The 20,152-nt window shown below is 37.4% G+C and overlaps 2 protein-coding genes across 8 annotated transcripts; both read left to right on the top strand.

The window, feature by feature from the left end:
- The first annotated feature begins 983 nt into the window (after window positions 1-983).
- On the top strand, window positions 984-7,168 carry LOC105046397 (protein SEEDLING PLASTID DEVELOPMENT 1). 2 transcript variants are annotated; one of them, XM_010924973.4, is made up of 10 exons: window positions 984-1,712; window positions 1,916-2,130; window positions 3,007-3,157; window positions 3,313-3,504; window positions 4,044-4,206; window positions 4,553-4,791; window positions 5,599-5,775; window positions 5,861-6,025; window positions 6,354-6,643; window positions 6,937-7,168. In XM_010924973.4, exons 1-10 carry the CDS (start codon window positions 999-1,001, stop codon window positions 6,959-6,961), a joined length of 2,331 nt encoding a protein of 776 aa, XP_010923275.3. In that variant the 5' UTR covers window positions 984-998; the 3' UTR covers window positions 6,962-7,168. The 2 variants fall into 2 exon arrangements, with proteins under 2 accessions (XP_010923275.3, XP_073116048.1); XM_073259947.1 differs by lacking the exons at window positions 5,599-5,775; window positions 5,861-6,025; window positions 6,354-6,643; window positions 6,937-7,168 and adding an exon at window positions 5,119-5,239.
- A 966-nt stretch (window positions 7,169-8,134) lies between these two features.
- LOC105046396 (glycine-rich RNA-binding protein RZ1C) lies at window positions 8,135-16,488 on the top strand. 6 transcript variants are annotated; one of them, XM_073259945.1, is made up of 4 exons: window positions 8,248-8,266; window positions 8,471-8,581; window positions 9,231-9,467; window positions 15,364-16,488. In XM_073259945.1, exons 3-4 carry the CDS (start codon window positions 9,333-9,335, stop codon window positions 16,207-16,209), a joined length of 981 nt encoding a protein of 326 aa, XP_073116046.1. In that variant the 5' UTR covers window positions 8,248-8,266; window positions 8,471-8,581; window positions 9,231-9,332; the 3' UTR covers window positions 16,210-16,488. The 6 variants fall into 6 exon arrangements, with proteins under 6 accessions (XP_010923272.2, XP_010923271.2, XP_010923270.2 ...); XM_073259946.1 differs by lacking the exon at window positions 8,248-8,266 and adding an exon at window positions 8,287-8,377; XM_010924970.3 differs by lacking the exon at window positions 9,231-9,467 and having other exon boundaries at window positions 8,135-8,266.
- Window positions 16,489-20,152: the final 3,664 nt, after the last annotated feature.

Genomic DNA, 20,152 nt, shown 5'->3' with positions numbered 1-20,152 from the left:
AATTTTTTTCTATCTATTCGATCCAATCTAAACTACATCTCTTATCAGATCCGATTCAAAATAGTATATATATATATATATATATATATAGTTCATATCACTCATAATTATTACTTAATGAAAATTATTATGTATGATTTTTTTTTTTAGTAAACATTATGTATGATGGTTAATTTTATCATTTTACTGGCAGAATATAATAAGAATAAATATAATATAAATTAAATAATCGTTATGATAAAATAATAGTCACATTAATAATATATAAAAATATTATTGCAGAACTACAATATTATAAAAATTATGCATAATGGTTGCTTGTAGTTATTATAATTTCTATAATTGAAATTGCACCCAATTTTGCCTACAAGAGTTCTAATTGTAAGATTTGGACCCCTTGTTATAGTTGAAATTGTGGGCATCAAAAGCATCCAAACAATTTTTTCATATGCTTGCAATTTAATTGAAGCATTTGCATTTGCAACCTGCCTAATTGCAGAAAAATAATTAATCCTTTCAAAAATCTAATTTTTCAACTTTTCTCCTAATTAGGTTTGAAATAATCAACCTGTCACGGATGTAAACTAATGTCTCTAACTAGCAACCGAATTTACGAGATGATAGTCATGCACTTGCTTGTGACTCAGGGCTCCAAGATCCTAACTTCATGCCATGTGTCGTGATGTATGTAATAGCCTTTGGTCAACTCGTGAGATTAAAGCTGATCCACACTCCTTGCGGGCCAAAACAACTTTGGGTATGCGCAACATTGAAGGTGCAGTTTGCCCAAGTACATAGCACATCGTCCAATGCGATTGATCAGCGCAAGAAGCAACAGCCATCTTCCCCCGTCCAAAAAAAAAAAAAAAAACACGTCCCCCATCAACCTATCAAACAGAACAGATGTCGCGCATCCAACACTCCATGGACCATTCAGACCAGATCCTCTCCCCTTGGCTCATCTCATCTCCTGTGCGAAGAGAAAAGTTCCCCACAACATGTGGACCGCAGCCCGCCTGCGCGCGAGCGTGGCCCCGCTTTCCAAGGGTGGGCCGAGGGGTTTGTTGCGTGCCCGCCTTTCATGCCTCTCTACCCTTTCCAGACTCCCCAAAGATTCCTCCGAATCTTTCTTCCTTCTATTCCTCTACCACTTCCCCCCACCCGTTCGACCAAAATCTCACCGAAACTATAAAACAAGCACCCTCCAACTCCGGCCGACGGGCCTCATAGAAACCGATATAGTCCCGCATCGGAATTTTTCCGAGATGCTGAAAGCCTTAAGTTCCACTTCTTCTCACCTCAGCAATGCCTCGTCCTCTTTCTCTTACCTCCAGACCCAGACATCCAGCCTCCTCGTATGCTCCTCCTTCCACCGCTTGCCCGGCTCCCGGAAGGCCGTCGCCTCCCCCATCCCAGCGCCATCTGCGCCGTCAATCCGCCGGCCTGATGGCGATCGCTGCTTCCCGTGGAGTACTTCTTATTCGGTGTCCACCTCGAAGTCGAGACGGGACGGCACCGGCGAGTTGCAGCTGTTCCTGGAGGTGGTCCCGCCCAGACTGCGGCGGGAGCTGGCGCGCCACGGGGAGATCCGGGAGCTGATCGAGGTAGTGATGGATCTCGGGAGGAAGCCCATCGCCCGATTCCCGTCCGGTGATTGGATCATATCAGAGCAGCCTGTCGCGCTCGATGACCTTCGGCATGCCGTCTCCAAGGTAATCTGCGATGCGTTTTATTAATTAATTATTATTTTTGTTGCATTTTGGTTTCATTGCATTGCCTCATTAATTGTAATGGATCATGGTTTCTTATGATCCACCGTTTTGATTTTCATATGGCGTGGAGATTTGCATGTACTTTATTTTCTGTGGAACGTTGAGAACATCGAGATTTCAATGTGATCGATTTTATTTTGCAGGTTGGTGATTTTGCTGATGACAACCGCTCTGGTATCAATCATTCCTTGCATCGGATTAGTGCTATTCGGAATCGTAAGATGCACATAATTGGCCTTACATGCCGAGTGGGTCGTGCAATATCGGGAAGTGCGGAGACGATACGTGATTTGGTTGAGGGTGGGGGTTCTATTTTGGTAATCGGACCTCCTGGGGTTGGCAAGACGACCTTGATCAGGTATTACTTTTATCATATTTTTCTCATGTCTTCCTTGCTATGAGAAGTTGGAGGAGGAACCATGTTCCTCATGCGAAAGTTCACGTTCCATGTTTCGCTTCAGTAGGAAACATCATATTATCTTTATTTTATTTTTCATTTTATATGAATCAACTAAATGTCATCAGATCTTAGATGGTCATAAAGCTCAATTTTATTAGACTCTAACTATACACATACCAAGCAGTATGTGCATTAGAAAAGTAATCTCACGCATTAGACAAACCAATGTCTCTAACATTTTGCTGCATTTGCCCTAGTGGGCTTTCCTCATGGATATGCATGGTGTTCTATAGGAAAAGCACTTGACAATTAACTCTTTTCCAGGGGAGCTAAAAACCACATGTTGCAAGTCCAGTATCAATGTTATATACATTCTGAGCACATGATATACTGTTTTTTTTTTTTTTTGGGTACATCACATGATATACTTTGAAGATGGTTGTTTTCCAACACCAATGACCATCTCTGTGAGTTGCTGCATACCTGAGCGTTCATTTACTATGGAGTGTTAGGTCATTTTAAAATGTAACTTGGCTGTACTTTTTTACAGATGCAAAATCATACAAGATTTGCATGTAATACAGAATTTCATATCTGTTTTCTCATGCGAGATGTAGACCTTTTTATTTTTGAAAATGGTAGTCTACTGATTATATCATCTGCAGATAAAGCTTTATCTTGTCCTGTACTTTGACTTGAGATTTGAACATTATTCTGTGATCTCTAAACAATAACTTGTGTTAAGAGTTGGTTCACGTAGAAGACAGATACAAATAATTGGTCATCTTCTTGATTTTCAAAATTTGGCCTTGCTGAAATGTTCTTTTGATACAGGGAAATAGCTAGAGTGCTAGCAGATGAGCACATGAAACGTGTTGTGGTAGTAGACACATCAAACGAAATTGGAGGAGATGGGGATGTACCTCACTCGGGAATCGGGCGTGCTAGGAGAATGCAAGTTCCCAATGTCAACATGCAGCACAGTGTAAATCATTAATCTCATACTTTGATCCTCATTAATGAATCACTCAGTATCTACATTTTCAAGGTGTTATACAATAAAAGACACCTCAGTAAGATATTTTGTATATTTTTGTTTCTTTATATTATGGTCTCAGAAGTTTTACAATGCCTCTGTAGGTCATGATAGAAGCAGTTGAAAATCACATGCCAGAAGTCATTATAATTGATGAAATTGGAACAGAACTTGAAGCAATGGCAGCCAGCACTATCGCTCAAAGAGGCGTCCAGCTTGTTGGAACAGCACATGGAGTAACAATTGAGAGCATAATAAAAAATCCTTGTCTGCAGACGCTTGTTGGTGGGATAGAGGTAACAAGCTATCTTTCTGAATTTTGTATCTTGTGTTGTTGTGAAATTAGGGGCTGAAACCTTGGTCATCTTCATGTCTAATATTAGTAGAAGGCTCAATTTCTTGGTGATAATCTCTGACTGAGAGGTAGTACATTTTTTTTTGTTTTTATTCAGAAACAATAAATCTCCTTAATCATGATTAAGTTGGAGAATGGAGATTGTTGTAAACTTGTAATAGTTGTTGATTAGTCTGAGAAGTTTTCTATTGGAAATAAATTATGGATAAAAGTGAAATTACTTGGATGATCACTGTCTGAGTAGATCAAATAGTTATTTCTTATAAAAACAAACCTCTCAGTTAAGCATGCTTCTGTTATATTGAAGCGTCAACCTAATGACCGAGTACAAGATTTTCTTTTTCTCCCCAGTTTGAGTCACATTAAACTAAAAAATTTGACCAATCCATGGCATCTTATTTCCTGTCATAAATCATAAAATCAGAGTGATGTAAACCAAATTGTCTAATTATTAGTTGTTTGAAATATATATAAATGCAGAGTGTTACACTTGGTGATGATGAGGCCAGAAAAAGGAAAGTACAGAAAACAATACTTGAGAGGAAAGGACCTCCTACATTTACTTGTGCTGTGGAGATGATATCCAAGACTGAGTGCCGAGTTCATCACAAATTAGAAGCTACTGTAGATGCTATTCTGGCAGGTAGATTACCTTCATCTATTACTATTTTTATGAAACAAAAGGTCAAAATTGGATGGTGAAAAATATGCCTGACAACCAACAAACTCTTCTCTTTGAAGAAATTCCAGTTTTCACTCTCATCTCTCTATAATCCTGACTTGCAAACCTGCATCCAACTCTGTCTGCTCTCTTTAATCAAGTCATCCTTGCTTTCTCTGACATGCATTTCATGTGTGAAGATCTTATCTGTTAGAACTGCAACCCCTGTTTGAGCATCATCTGTGCATTAGAGTACTGGAAAGCACAAAATTTCAATTTATTTGTCCAATCAGACTCTTCATGTCAGATGTTGTTTCTCTGGAAGCAGGTAAGTCTCCTCTGTTTGAAGTACGTAAGGTGGATTTCAAATCTAGCAATTCAACAAATTCTGTTCCAATACTTGAGAAATCTCATGAACAAGAATCTTCCATTAGCTGCACAAATGATGTGAATACTGGGACGGTGCCTCATCAAGACAATTATGATAGTACTGCTATTTATACCAAGAAAGGCAAAAATAAGGCATCTTTCTCAAGGAGATCACCTGTGCATGTGTATAGTTACCAGGTATATACTGAATTCCGCTTTATGATGTGAAATGGTAATGCAAGTTCTATAAACGTATATGCATGTTTGCTTCTCTATGCTATGATTTGCTTTGAGTATTTCTTTCTGAACTGTGGTAATGTCTTTTAAGGGGCTGTTTTTTTGCCCCCCATTTTCTCTAGTCCTATTTTCCTTAGTCTCTTTCAAGGAAAATGAGGTAATACATGGCCTGATATTCCCAGAAGCAGGCATTATCCTCTATTAATATACATTTAGAAATGTAACCTTGTCTAGACAGTGTTAGTTCAATTTTGTTCCATTTATTAGTATATATATTTCGGTCTTCAGGCACTTCGTGAATTCATGACCACCACCATCCTGTTCCTCTTCTCTTTCTGGACTTAAGCTCAATGTGAGTCATAGCTTCAATAAAACTTGATTGTTCTTAATTCTTGCTAGCATCAACTTCGCCATCCTCATCTCTACAGTATTTCAGTACATGAGTATTCTCTGTATCAAAGAAATTATAATATTCTTTTTGTTGTTGTTTAAATGTGGGTAGAATATGTACCCCCTTTTGTGTCACAGGCGTGCTATAGTTCATAATATTCTGAAGTGCAGACCCTTCTTATCAGTTTCACTGTTAGTTCATATGATATATCCTTGTACATCTTCCCCATCTATTCATTCCATATGCTTTTTTTTTTTAAAAAAAAAAACTGAAATTTCTGCATATAAAATATAAATAAAGAAGTGACTTCAGCACAGAATTGGATGGAAAAATTTAAATGATTGAAACAATAGTTTTCTTGGTTGGTTCTCTGTTAGATCTTGGAAGCTGATCTACTGCAAGTTGCAAAAATAATGGGTTTCGAGAATGAAATAGCTGTAACTGATGATATCGGTGCTGCAAATGCAATTCTTGCATCAAGTTCTGAATTGAAGCAGAATCCTTGGATCCGTAGTGTTGCAAAATACCACCAGTTGCCAGTATTTGTTATCAAGGTAAGATTTATCATTTTTTTAAAAACATGCTTTTTCTGAATTACAAGTTTTTCAATTATGCTGCCTTGTGTATTTTAACTTGCAGACAAATACTATGGCACAAATTGTAAAGGCAGTAAAAATGATTCTAGGGATGGATACCATTGGATCTTTATCAAATGCCTCGGTAAATCATTTGGCAAAAGATATTGAAATTGAAGATGATGCACCTAGAAGAAAACCGTCCTTGGAGGAAATTGATGCCTTGGAGGTGCACTTCTCTGAATCCTTCTATTATATGAGTCTCCCATCTGAACAATTGAGAACTCATCCTGCATTGGTGTTTCCACCTGCCCCCACACCCCCGCGTACACTCCCCCCGGTTGGGGGTGGGGGTAGGAACTAGAATTATGGTTACACTCCCCAGCAATGTTTATCCAGAGGAATTTTGCATTGCATATCTCACTAGTTTCATTTGTGAGAGAACTTTCTGAATAATCTCTGCATCTTTTGTTTCATTTCAGTTGCCCAATAATATATTGTTTCTTGCAATTATTTTGACTCCAATGATCTAGGTACTTAAGAATTGCTTTCCACAGGAGGTTCGACTGGCTATCGAGTATATTGTAATTCCTGGTAGGGAACCTGTGGAACTCTTGCCTAGATGCTCAGAGATAATTGCCCGTCAGCTGGAGCTCGTGGAGAGCTACCAGCTTGCTGCAGAGAAAACAGGTACAGAGTTGAACTCCAGGCTGCAGATTCTTCCCATGAGGCTCGACAAGAAAAATTCATCTATTCGTGGATCGCATTCATGGAAGCAAGTGGGTTTAAATTCATCATCTAGTGGGCACAGGGGTGCCAGTGTTTCTCGCCTGCCCCTTTTACCTGAGTAAGTGACTCAGAATTCCCACAATAATGCAATTAAGATCCAGTAATTAGTTGTACCACATCATGTACAGAAATGTAAATTATGATGCTCATTCTCTAATCCGAGTACATCTCTGGATGCAATTCATGCCATTTTTTAAAATAAAAATAGCTCCTCCATGGTGCTTTCCTCTTCATTGTGAGTTCGGGTCATGTCGTAGCTGAATGTACAAGCTGGTATTAATGCTTCTTTCTTCTGTTTGTTTGCGTCTGGAAGTTTGAGAAGTCTGAACACCGGTGGTGATGCATCTGCAGGTTTTTGCACCTATGGAAGAATTGATGAAATGCATATCATTCATCTTCAGCAATTGGATGAATTATTCTGTTATGTTTTCTTTTTTTTTTTTGGTGGGTACAAACTTTGTGCTGTTAATGTTTTCATTGAGACCTGGTTACCTTCTCTAAACCCTGTATAAGTCGCATCCATATGTCTGCTATAAGAGCCCACCTGTACCCACAGCCACAGGGAAGATTTGCCTCGCAAGAAGGCCTGTGCGTCGAGTGGTTGGCGCCATATTTGTTTCCCAGCGCTATTATTTGAGGGAGACAAGCAGACTGGTCATCATGACCTTGGTCAACAGTTCACGCTTGAGAAGCTTCTCATGTAGCGGTATACACGCAAGACCGGAAAAATATGTTCCAACTCATCGATCTAATCTATGTTCAAATCATTATAAATAAATTTAAATTTAAATTAAATAAATTTAAATTATTAATTTAAATTAAATTTTAAATATCTGATCTATTTAATCAGTTTAATTCATTTAATATTCAGATAATTTGTTTAATTTATTTAATCTATTTAATTATTTAATATATTTAAAATTTATTTAATTTTTTTCTGATTTATTTAATTTATTTAATTTTATTTTATTTATTTAATAAATAAATTAAATAAATCAGATCAGATTATTTATTTAAAAAATAAATTATATTAAAATATAAATATTTGATTTATTTAATAAATAAATTTAATTTAAATTAATAAATCTATATTGATCTGATCCGGCGCAATTGTCATCTTTACATATGCAATGTCCGACACTGGGATGTTACTCATGTTGCATCTACCTTGAGCTTGAGGGTCTCGGTGAAGCTTGAGTCATGCATACAAGAGTTCAACCACCCATACGAACCGGAGAATATGACCGGATGTGCTGTGCCAGTGCGAGTGCATATTTATTTTTAAATCTTTTTAAATTAAATTCGTGGCAAGAAAAATCTCTCAAAAGCGAATATAGTTGCACAAACGTACGACAAAAGTTACGTGACGGGACACAATGAAACAGTCCAACTCACGCAACAAAGAACGCTAATAAATTCTCCAAGGGGTCGCGTTAGTACATCAACCTAAGCTTGTAAACCGCAGCAGACCCGACCGGGCCCGTCCAGGCCACACTCGATGCCCCGCCGAGGGTCACGTCCAAAGATCATCATCAAACGAGTTGCTTTTGGGCACAATTTAACCTAACCATGGACTGTGAGTCAGTCTACCAGCTTCCCCTCCTTCACGAATATTATTAAATTCATAGGGGCCGAGCCGACTAAGCCCTAGGGTTTCCGCATCCGGTCCTTCTTCCTCGCGGTAGGTTTTCCGCCCCCTCCAGTCCCCACTCCTCTCTCTCTCTCTCTCTGGCACTCTATCCTTCGATCCTTCTCCATGGCTACCGAGCATCAGCGGTGAAGGGGGAGAGAGGTTGGAAGATTTTGACTGTAGTTTTTTATTTTTGGCGGATTTTTAGGTTTTTTTTGTTTTTTGGATCCATCTCAGGAGGGTTTTATTTTGAAGATGTCGCACAAGGAAGAGAGTCGTATCTTTGTGGGAGGCCTGTCATGGGAGACCGGGGAGCGGCGGCTGGAGCAGGAGTTCGGCCGCTTCGGCAAGGTTCTCGAGGCCCAGGTTTGGCCTGACACCCCATCTCTCGATCTTTTCCCTTCACCCAGTCCGCATTTATTTTGGATTGTGTGTGATTCTTATGTAATTTTATAAAAGATATTCTTATTTTTTTAGGCATGTAAGATAAAAAGAAAACCTCATGTTGGTTTAATTGCCCATTGATAGTGTCATTGAGATTTTTGAGAAAGAAAAGCAATTAGGGAACCGGATATTGCGTTGTCTGCTGAACTATCTCAAAAAGCTGACTATCTTATTCTGTTATGTTGACATAAGATTCCTCGAGCGATTGAACTGCTTTTAGTTCTGTTTGTTAAATTGGTAAAATCTAGGTAATGCTAAAGGTTTTGATTATCAACAGGAACGTATGAAGTTCATAAACTGCAGTCGCACAAGCTTTTCTTCTTCTTTTTCTTTTTTCTTTTTTGAAGTAGAAGTGATCATGTATGTGATTTTGCAAAAGTGATGGTACGCTTCTGAAAGGAATGCGAATTTTACAGGCTGTTTAGTGTAATAGAGTGATTTTGCTTATGTCGTTTATGCAAATTTATTTTTCTTTTTATCCGTCATTGTGGCTGATTATTGATTCTTCTTTTTCTTTTTCTCTTTCTTCCTTTATTTTGGAATCTGGTTATGATCACTTGGGGCACCTTAGATGGATATTGTGACACATTCTTGGCCTGTTAACTTGCATCAAATTCCCGGAGGCTGTTCTCAATTGATCAACGATGTGTGATAAGAAACGGAGGGTCTCAATATGGCCAGTATGCACAAAAGATCATGTTCACCACCTTTAGATATGCTGAATGCAAGTCTACATGAGGCAGAAAGTCGGTTACCTGCTAATTCTACATGGTTCCGGTTAAGCTGGAAGCAGTTGACCTTTCCCTGTGTGAGTCAACCATCATTAGTTCAGCTTCAAGGATCCACCATAACGTAAATATAAGTTATTTTTCTTCTGGCCAAGGCAGTTCTGTTGAGGATTAGTTGTCTGTTGATAAACGGGACCTGGTCTGGATCAAGGATTATCTGAAATCCTTCCTTTTTCTTTCCTGTGGTCTGAAAGAGCTATTTTGTGCCATGCTATTGTTTGTTGCTGAACATATTCACAGAGACCATATATGCAGTTACATCATATTGATAACTGAACTATTTATAGCACTGAACATAATGATAAAATTTTGTATGCCCGAGACTATTGGCCTTCTATGTTTGACTTGCATGAGAAGTTCATGGTCAACTGGTTTGTTTTGTCAACACGTGCAGTGGGATTCGTAACAGTTTCTGTCCAAATTGTTTGTTTCGTAATAAGGTGTCCCCTTTAACCATATCTCCTTTGGGAGGGAAGAGCAGTGTACCCAAGATGCCATTGCCTAGGATGTTTATATCTCACTTATCTTCAGGATCAGCATCAAGGGTTATGCAGCACTTTCCAAATGAGTTGTTAAGTTTTCCTGGTCTGATTAATCTGTGATGTTGGCTCCGCAGAGCTCAGTACCAACTCAAGAAATCTTGTTTGCTAATCTCTGTTTTTGCTGAAGAAACTCATTGTGGTCATGCTTATTTAGTTGTTCTCAGTGCTAGTGATCAGCTCAATTTGGGAATGTCTTCTTATGTATGTTAGCGATAACCTGTAGGTAGCAGTAATTTTATGCTGCTACTTTTTTTTTCATTTGCCAAGGGCACTAGATGCAGAGAGCTTCATTGCTGCAAGACTTGTGAATTGTGGTTGATTTGGCAAGCTGATATTACAGCACGTCTATTCCAAATGCTGGTTGCCTAATGTTTGGTACTATACTTAAAAGTTCTGCTGCTATTCGATACTACAGTGTCTTATGCATGGTTATAATTTTTTTTTTGCCTTTCCTTTATGGCTACTGCATAACTGGTATGGTAGAGCAGTATGCTGCTTGGTTGGTGATATCCAAAGTAGAATTCGGTGTTTCATTGAATTATCTGCATAAGGATTTTGAGACCAATATTATCTGAACTGTTGTCGCATGCTCAGAGATAGGCCATGTTGTGATTGCTCCTTGCACACCTTTTCTAGGTCATCTAGTTTCGGTAAGTACTTATTGCGACTGTTCTTATGCTTGCATCTGTTGGTAGTGGAGCACAGTTGACGTGGAATGCCAGCTCTATGATGAGGTCTATGATCGATACACCTGGAGTTATTCTGCTGATCTGCTAGATAGTCAGTTTGTACCAGATGAATGAAAATATTTTGCAGTTTTACTGGTTCTTGAGTTTGTAAATTTGCCTATTAGAACCATCATCTTGAAAATGCACATCATGTGTCAATAGCCCATGGCCATGCTTGTCATAGCATTGGCTGATAGTTATTTGCTTGTAGTAGTTTGGGCAATATTGGAGGCTTCATTCGATGAAGAGGTTACTTCAGTCTTGTAGCCTTAATGATATGACTTGTTCGCTTTTCAACATGGTTTGTAATCGAAAGATCTGATTGACTTCTTTAAAGCTTCTTGAATCTCAGGTTAATAGATAAAAGTTCTTTTTGGAAATTTTCCCTGTCAACTTCACTTGGCATCCTTGCCTTCACAGAACTATGATCAGTATTAGAATTTGAGTGGCAGTAGCACGACTACCATGATGAGAATTAGAAGTGTAATTTTTGGTAATGTGGTTGAGCTAATGGCAGGTGACCGGCACATGAGTAGTCTTTACTAATAATTTATGACTATATGCAGCTCTAATGAGATATGGGATTTTATTGCCTGGTGGAATGAATGCATCAGTGATAAAGGGTGGCAATATGTTGGTAAAGTTTGTTAGTTGATATCATGATGGGTTGGGTTCATAATAAAGTGTCTTGGGAATTTGCAATTTGTGATTCCTGTTGATATTTCGTGTATAAGTTATGACAATGATACAACTACCTCATCTGGAATTTGAGCTGAATATAATTCATGCCATCTGATGAATAATATACTACATTCTATAAACGTTGGCGGGACCTGTCAAGGTAGCGTGTGGCTTTGGAGTAGAGATCATATCAGTTAGAAATGTCTAAATGTTTATTGGGAACCTGGGACTCAATTGAGTGTGCTTTATGGCGGCATCAAAAGTGTATTATTTATCTGTTTTTCATCATTCAGGTAATTGACATTCATGGTTATGAATAATCAGATTGATTATGAGCTAACTATTGCATTAGACCTTTCTTCCTTTTTAATCCTGGCAACTTATGGCTATATAATTACTTCAAGTACTATAATTAGTTCTTCACTGTAAATCTCACCCCTTTATTTTTGATAAATAAGAGAACCTTGCTTAAATAATTACTTCATAATTTTTATTTTCAGTCTGAAGTGTGAACTATCAGTTTTTAAGGTCAACGATGACAAGTTGTGAAGTGACCATTTGTTTCCAGATGCCATCCATGCATTGATTCACTTTATGAGCAGATCCTTTTCCCCCTCATTTTGTTCCCTACACAAGTTCTTTTTTTTTTTCCTAGGTTTCTCAGATTTCTCATTTCTCTATTAATTTTTTTCATTTACTTCTCATTTCTTTTTTGCCTAGTTCTCTCAGATTTCTCATTTCTCTATTAATGGTATGTTGGTATGGTCCACACCCTATGCTGCAAGCTCCCACTACTTTTCTCACTCCTAGCCATTGTACTTCTTGAAATCAGGTGGTACTGGTTGTTGCAGGATGGTTCTGCTTGGTTCAAGCCAGTATGGACTGATTTGACTCATATGTAGTACTGAATCTCGGTACCATACCAATGTTTCATTGGTACAATATGGGTACGACGTATCCAATGTTTCATTGGTACAATATGGGTGCGACATATCTTGGTTTGAATTATGCTAAACATCTAGGGCAAATGGAAGAAAATGATGTTCAGCACGGCGTTTATGCTACCATATACAGGCATTTTGTCTTACCACTTGTTGATTGTTGCTCATTTGGGGAGGTATTCTTATGAATCATGATTGTGTAACTTCTGCCTTATGTATTAGTGTCCAAGTGATGGTTTATTGACTTAAATTGCTGTAAGAAAAGTTCACAATTTGTTTTGTACTTATTATTTTGCATTTGGATATATTAGTTGAGTATCATTTTGTGATTTCATATTTCTAACCAAGGTCTTGGTACCATATACATATTTGTCCATATTGGTCCAGTACTGATCTCTCCAACCCCATATTAGTTTGATTCAGTATATGAGTTGAATTGGCCTGTAATGGTCCAAACTGAGCGAAATTGTCCCATATTGCCTAATACCAACCTGTATCACCCAATTTCAGGTGATACGATGAGTGGGAGTGAGGAAAAAGTTGTAGAAGCTCGTCTTGGTATGGGATGCATATTGTGCCATACATATGGCTTCCAATACTGATTCTGTGGATCTTGTTTCTAACAATGTTTTGATGATTAGATGTTTCAGTCCAATCTAGATTTTCCGACATGATTTTGTACTTCTATTGTTGCAATAATATTGAAAACAGGTTTGTCAAGATTTTGATGTTTTACTTTTCAATTTCAACTGATATAGGCTGTTAGATGCATAAAAGTGGTATAATTGTTACTCTGGAATCATAATAAATATTAGTGGGTTTTTTCGTTTTAAGCCCATCCTAAATTGTGTTCCACATTTTTCTCTCTGAATAAATGCACTCCACCTCACAAGTATATCATGCTAGTCTAAGTCTTATGAAGAAAATTACCAAACCATCATAATCATCTGCTGTTCCTTTTTTTTTTTTGAAAGCTGGGGTTGCATAGTTTTCCATTGTTCAAAGGCATCTCCTTTTTTGCATGTAAAATCTATCCTAGTTTGCCTATAAATCTTCAAAGCTATGGAGTTCAGAAATACTATTCTGTTCATGTTAACTGCAAATCATGGGGGGGTGGGGTGGGGTGGGGGGTGATTAGCGGACAATTTTGCTGTAAACCTGGAAGGCAAGCAAGAACTTAGTGGCTCATTTTTTTAAATTTGATACGCAACTCCTTTTAGTTTGGGTAGTTTAATAGAGGAGTTCACTTCAGATTTGCGTGTTCTCTCCATTCTATCTCTCTGTGTGCGCACGTGCGCGTGCATGCGTGCGTGTGTCTGTAATAATTCATTAGGATTGGCTGACTGTAAGATTTTGTTCTGAACCAAGAATTTAGAATCTGAGGAAGGATATATGTTACCCTTGAAGCAAAGTTATGAGAAAATAAAAAAAAGGTTTAACTTATTCCATACATGTTGTTTATTTAAGTTTTTTGCATTTAGATTTTTGGGAGGCTTTGTGATTATGTATTGGGTGCTCGGTTTTTAGTTTCTTCTTCTTAGTTTCTATAGATCAGGAAGGCACTTTCTGTTTTTATCCAACCACAAAACATAAGATCATTATGGCAGCATATCATTATGGTAACATTTTCCTTCTGTTGTCATTATTATATTCTAAATTAGGTTCATAGATTAAACTTTGAAAACTTAATACTTCTGATAGATTGCCAGCCTATTACATTGGTGAGGTCATCTACAAGATAACCAATACAAAGTGTAGATTTATTCTCCAATATATTTTGGAGGTGGATATTAAGGCTGCTTCTTTATAAATCTTTCATGGCTGAGTCCGGATCCTTCAATATCAATTGTTTTGAAGTGCTTGTCTTAACTTCCCTGGTCCTACCTTCCAGTTTCCTTGTAATTTGAAATTTTAAATTAAGTCCACAGGGTGTCGAAAGCATCTGTGTATGCTTGATCTAGCATATTAATCATAATCATAAGATCAACCTTTCTAAACCTTCGATTGTCTATAACATTAATTCAGCCAAGTTCTGCTCTATACCATTTGTTCCATCTGCCATGACACCTGCTGCATTGTGGCATGGTAGTTGATGTTTTTATTCGGTACACTTGGCTGTCATTCGTGTTTCTGCTAATGCAATTACTTAAAAGTTTCTGTGATTGTAAACATTTAGATGTTAGATGTCAGCAGTCTTATAGCATAGGTTGTCAGCAGTCCATACAGTAGTCAAAGATCAAGGAGATCATGCACTTGATTGTGGTGTATCTTTAGTTACTTTGTTCAGTAGTAGGCATGTGGCTGTTGTTGGATTGGGCATCACAGGTTTGAGGTCAGTGGACCTGCAGATGTGCTGATCTTGAAATTTTAACATTTTGGGCCCTGTCTTTACCAAACACAATTCCATCATGATAGGCAGGCTGAGAAATCTGCTCCCTTTTTTAAGCTGCTGTTGGGTTAATAATGCTGTTATCTGTAGTCTTCTGTTGCCTTGAATTTTTGATGTCTGATTGCTTAAAAACAAATGTAAAGATATTATTCAAACTTTAAGCAAGGATTGTCCATGGAGGACATCTAGTTCAATAAGTCATAAATGCTTACTGATTCAGGAGTGAGATCTCCATCAAGATTTTCTGATATACTACACTGCATGATGGCATTTTATTGAGAAAGATTTTCTGATCGGTGGAAGTTTGCCTTGGGAACTTGCATTTGTCTTTGTTATAAAGAGATCAAATGCATCCTAGCACATGATTTGTATTGTTTTTTTCCCTTTTCCTTTTTTTTTTTTTTTTTTTGTGTTCTAGGTTTTTTTACTATTCCAAATTGCTTTGCTTATGATCTTCTATCTGTTTTGACGTGTCTCCTGCCCAAGTTCCACAACATTGTTTGTGACCATCAGGTGTACAAACACATGACATTAAACTACATGAAAACAATTTGTGGTGCAAGATTTTAATTTATGCATTTCTGCTTATTTCATTTGTCAGCAGTCACTTTTCTTAGCATTCTTGCCATGTGTAGGTTATGCTAGAGAGAGACACTGGCCGCCCCCGTGGATTTGGATTTGTGACATTTGCTGAGCCACGCGCTGTGGAGGATGCCATCAGAGAGATGCATAACCAAGAGTTAGATGGTCGGGTCATTTCAGTGAACAAGGCCCAGCCTAAGATGACTTCAGATGACACTGCCTATGGTTATGGTGGTGGGAACTACTCATCAGGTGGCAGAGGGGGCTATCGTGGTAGTGGAGGAGATGGCACGCCACCCGTAGGGCATGGTGATTGCTTCAAGTGTGGGCGTCCAGGACACTGGGCCCGTGAATGCCCTTCGGCTGGAGGTGGTGGTGGAAGATTCTCTTCTCGTTCCAGGTTTGGTGGGGGTGGTGGGCGTGGGGAGCGTTTTGGAGGGCCAGACCGCTATCACGACCGTTACATGGATGATCGTTATGATGGAGGCCGTTATGGGGACCGCGACCGTCTTGACAGGGACAGTAGGTATGGTGGTGTTCGTGATCGCTATGCCAATGATCGATATCCACCTGCTGGTGATCGAATTTATGGTGATAGATATGCTGTGGGGCCAGATCGTTACCCTCAAAATGGATATGGCAAGGAAAGAGGGTATGATAGGGACGGACCACGGGGTGGCAGCAGCTATGACCGATATGGACCAAGGGGTGGTGGCAGTGACAGATATGGCAGTGGTGGACCTGCACGTAACGAGGGGGGTGGTAGTTATAGGGACAGACCTGGGCCTTACGATCGTCCCAGCAGGGCGGACGCCCATCATCCTATGATGATCGCTACTAATGCATGTTGGTTGCTGCTATGGCAGTCACTCCTGGTGCATTTGAATTGCTATGGGTAACTTTTATGGATGACAGAATTTTGGCTATTGTTATATGGTTGTGCTTGTGACATTTTGATGTGTTCTGGACCGATGCAATGATTTTGTTTTGTTTATAGGACTCAAAACTTTCTTTTTCAGTAGTAGAATTCACTCTGGACCGAGCTTGAGTTCTGTTGCTGTATGATCCTTCACTGCTGTTACGAGAATTTGTCAGAATCTGTTTCTTTCAGGCTTCTCATGTAGCTGTTACTGGAGATGTACCAAGCATTATGGTGAGTATTTGTCAGTTGACGAAAATTTCACCAATCTTTGTGATGCTTCTTTCTGCCATGACAAAGCTCAGGTGGTTTGAGATGCTTCCAGCGATTTTTTTTCTCTTTTGGTGGGTGGGCGGGGGGAAGATATACCTACCAATGGTGCCAGTACTGTAGTGGTTAAGTCTGTTTTCATTGGGTTTCTTTATTTTAATTTGAAGCTTCTCAGATCTCTGTTTTGAGCCAGTAAAGATGCCAGCAGGTGAGCTGACTAGTTTGGCTTAGATATTTCGCGTATTTGCATGCATTAGCTAAATAAGAACTTGCTATGCTATGGGGAAGCTTTTCAGTGATCAGGATGTTGACCATCCTTTGAACCTGGTGAGTGCTGAATCTTCAGTCGTCCTTAGTGGGATGAATAACCTTAAAACCAGCAATCAAGAGAGCTTAGAAATTCTCGAGAGCAGTGAGGTTTTCTCATATCTGGGCATTGTTCATGGAATTGGCCCCACCACTCAGAAATCTCTTGGGGAGTAATACTTTGATCAGGATGATGATGATTCTTTCATTGGTTTTGCGAAAAGTTTTATGCTGCTGCATTACTGTATCAAAAATTGACTGAAGGGACCATCTTACCTTTGAGATCTGATTAACAACGCAGGGCAGGTTCTGGAGAACAATGAGCTTTTCTTGTAAAGCTTGGTCTTGTACAAGGAAATGGTTCTACTGATAGCCTTTGCTCCGGCGGCTGAGTTCATTTAGCCGTGCATAGTTTGTCCTTGAGTCATACATTGATCGTCATTTAGTTATTGGATGGTGTTGTGTATAGGCATTTCAACTTATTATCTCAAGGGGATCACCTCGATGTTTACCATGATAAATCATTTTGCTTCTATGGTTGTGCCTTTAGGATTGTTTGGTGCCCGCAGGCTGGAGCAGCATGCAGCTTGAGTTATAGTTGAGAGTCACTTCCATGATTTAAGTTATTATCTTATTTGGAGAGGCATGATATGATGACATTACATATGAAAAACATGATTACGATATTGAATATGTGTATGGTGTATGTGACATTGGATGTGTTGAACAGAAAAAATTGCTAAGTTCTATCACGGGCATTGAATGAGTTTCGGTGGATTAGTGTGGGCATGTGATATTCGCTAACCCGGAGGAGCTTGAGCACCTTGCAAATCGCAAGGGAATGAAAATTGTATGACTTGTATGCTTATACTACCATATAAAATATGTTACGATCTTAGTACTATATCGGTGTTTTTTCTTTGCATCGTCTACATGATGATTCCTACTGTAGGAGGGTTAGAATGGAAAGTTATCTAAGCATTGAGACTTGGAAAATGTTATGTGAGGGCACACTTTTTGGCGAAAGATTAACTCCGGTGCAGATGTCTTGAAGGTTGGAATAGCAAAATTTGGCTAGATATCATGAACCTGGAGGTAGCTTTTGCTTTGGAGAACGGCTCGGCCAAGCCGTGGAGGCAGGTGGTTGTATGTTTTGAGTTATATTATTGACAAATCGAAGGCGATCTTTTTGTATAGCTTTTTAAAGTTTACTTTGTGTTACGGTGGAGGGGAGAGGCCAATAATTGGCTACGGTGTGAGGCACTCAACCAGGAACGCTAGCTGCATCCTCGACAACGAACGACAACGCATATTTCTCGTTCACAAGTTGAAAACTGCTGTTGAGCTAGCGTACCAAGGATTGAAATACCTAATATCTATATTTGAGAGGTTAGTCATAAAAGAACTTGTTATTCTGTAATCATGTGGACTTTCAAATGAGATAACACGTACCTTAAAGTCATCGAGAAACAGTAAAGATGAAGAAAGAAACAATTGCAATTATAATATATTCTTCAGCGCCAGCTAAAATGACAGTTCGCATCGTGAAAATCAAAATAATTAAAAAAATATAGATCATCATAAAGTCCATAGCAGGCTGTTCACCGTAGGCAATGCGAGATTGCCAACTAGAATGTAGCTACCATGCGTAAGCTTAAGGCATTCTACCATCCGATGGCATCCAGCAGACTTGTAACGGTATACGACCAAATTGAATGTCGCACTTGATAATATATATAAAGCAAAACTCTTTATATATTGTCCGCGGTGTAGAAAATCTGACATGGAGCATACCGTCTTATCCAATTGATTCACATAGCATCCTCGAAGCATGATGTGACATATGTCACTTCCGTCAAACTGAGCGTCTGAAGGTATGAAAAAAAGAAGACAACAGCTTGTTCCATCATCAGGCACATCTGAAGGCATGAAAAAAAAAGAGACAACATCTTGTTCCATCATCAGGCACATTACAGGTTGCTTTTCAAATTAAATATGACGAAAATATCTTTTCCCTCCAAAATAAAGTATTTTTACTATTTTGAAGTCTGATTGGACATTACGAATGCTGCTCTTCTCTCTCTCTTATTCCTTATTTTATTGAGTTTCTGTCGAAGCGTCTGGATATCCGAAGTTTATTCTCCAACGAAAATTATTCGTCCGAGACTATTAGCTAACATCTAGATAATATTATCCATTTAAGTAATATATCCTACCTATCAGGTTGGTTCAAATGGAGTTCTTTTTTTAGTTCGGAATACAGCATGTCATATAATTTTTTTTAAAAAATTATATAATAAGTCAAGCTGTCATAATTTCTATTTACGATAGTTTTTGACAATATTATGATATCCAAAATCAAAATTATGACATTATAAGTTCATATTATATTATTGTAGGTTAAAATTATGACATCCTGTAAATAAAATATCCTCTTAAGATAGTTTCGATAATATTATGATATCTTAAATCAAAATTATGATATTATATATTAATATTATGACATCCTATAGATAAAATATCTCTCAAGTATACTTTTGATATTTTTATAATATCTTGAGTCAAAATTATGATATTCTATGTTAATATTATATGATATTCTATAAATAAAACATCTTATAAAGATAGTTTTGATAATATTATAATATTTTAAATCAAAATTATAATATTTTAAAATAATATTATGATATTCAAATATAAAATACTTCAATATTGATACTTTTTAATAATTTTATAATATCCTAAATCAAAATTATGATATTCAATGTTAAAATTATGATATCCTATAGATAAAAAATTTATCAAAAATAGTTTTAACAATATTATAATATGCTATATCAAAATTATAATATTTTATATTAATATTATGACATACAAAGAATAAATACCTCAAAATTAATATTTTTTGATAATTTTATGACATTGTAGATCAAAATTATGATATTTTATGTTAAAATTATGATATCCTATAAAAAAATATCTTCTAAAGATACTTTTGATATATTTTATATTAATATTATGATATCTAGAATATAAAATACTTCAAAATTGATATTTTTTGATAATTTTATGATATCTTAAATCAAAATTATGATATTCTATATTAAAATTATGATATCCTATAAATAAAATAATATTCAAAGATAGTTTTGACAATATTATGATATTTTAGATCAAAATTATAATATTTTAAGTTAATATTATGACATCCAAAAGATAAAATACTTTAAAATTGATATTTTTTGATAATTTTAATATATTCTAGATCAAAATTATGACATTATATGTTAAAATTATGATATTGTATAGATAAAATATCTTTCAAAAATAGTTTTGACCATGTTATT

Source organism: Elaeis guineensis, chromosome 6 (assembly GCF_000442705.2).
Source record: "Elaeis guineensis isolate ETL-2024a chromosome 6, EG11, whole genome shotgun sequence".
NCBI classification, from domain to species: Eukaryota; Viridiplantae; Streptophyta; class Magnoliopsida; order Arecales; family Arecaceae; genus Elaeis; species Elaeis guineensis.
The sequence above is the reverse complement of the archived record's forward strand: the minus strand, read 5'-3'. Positions and strand labels throughout refer to the sequence as shown.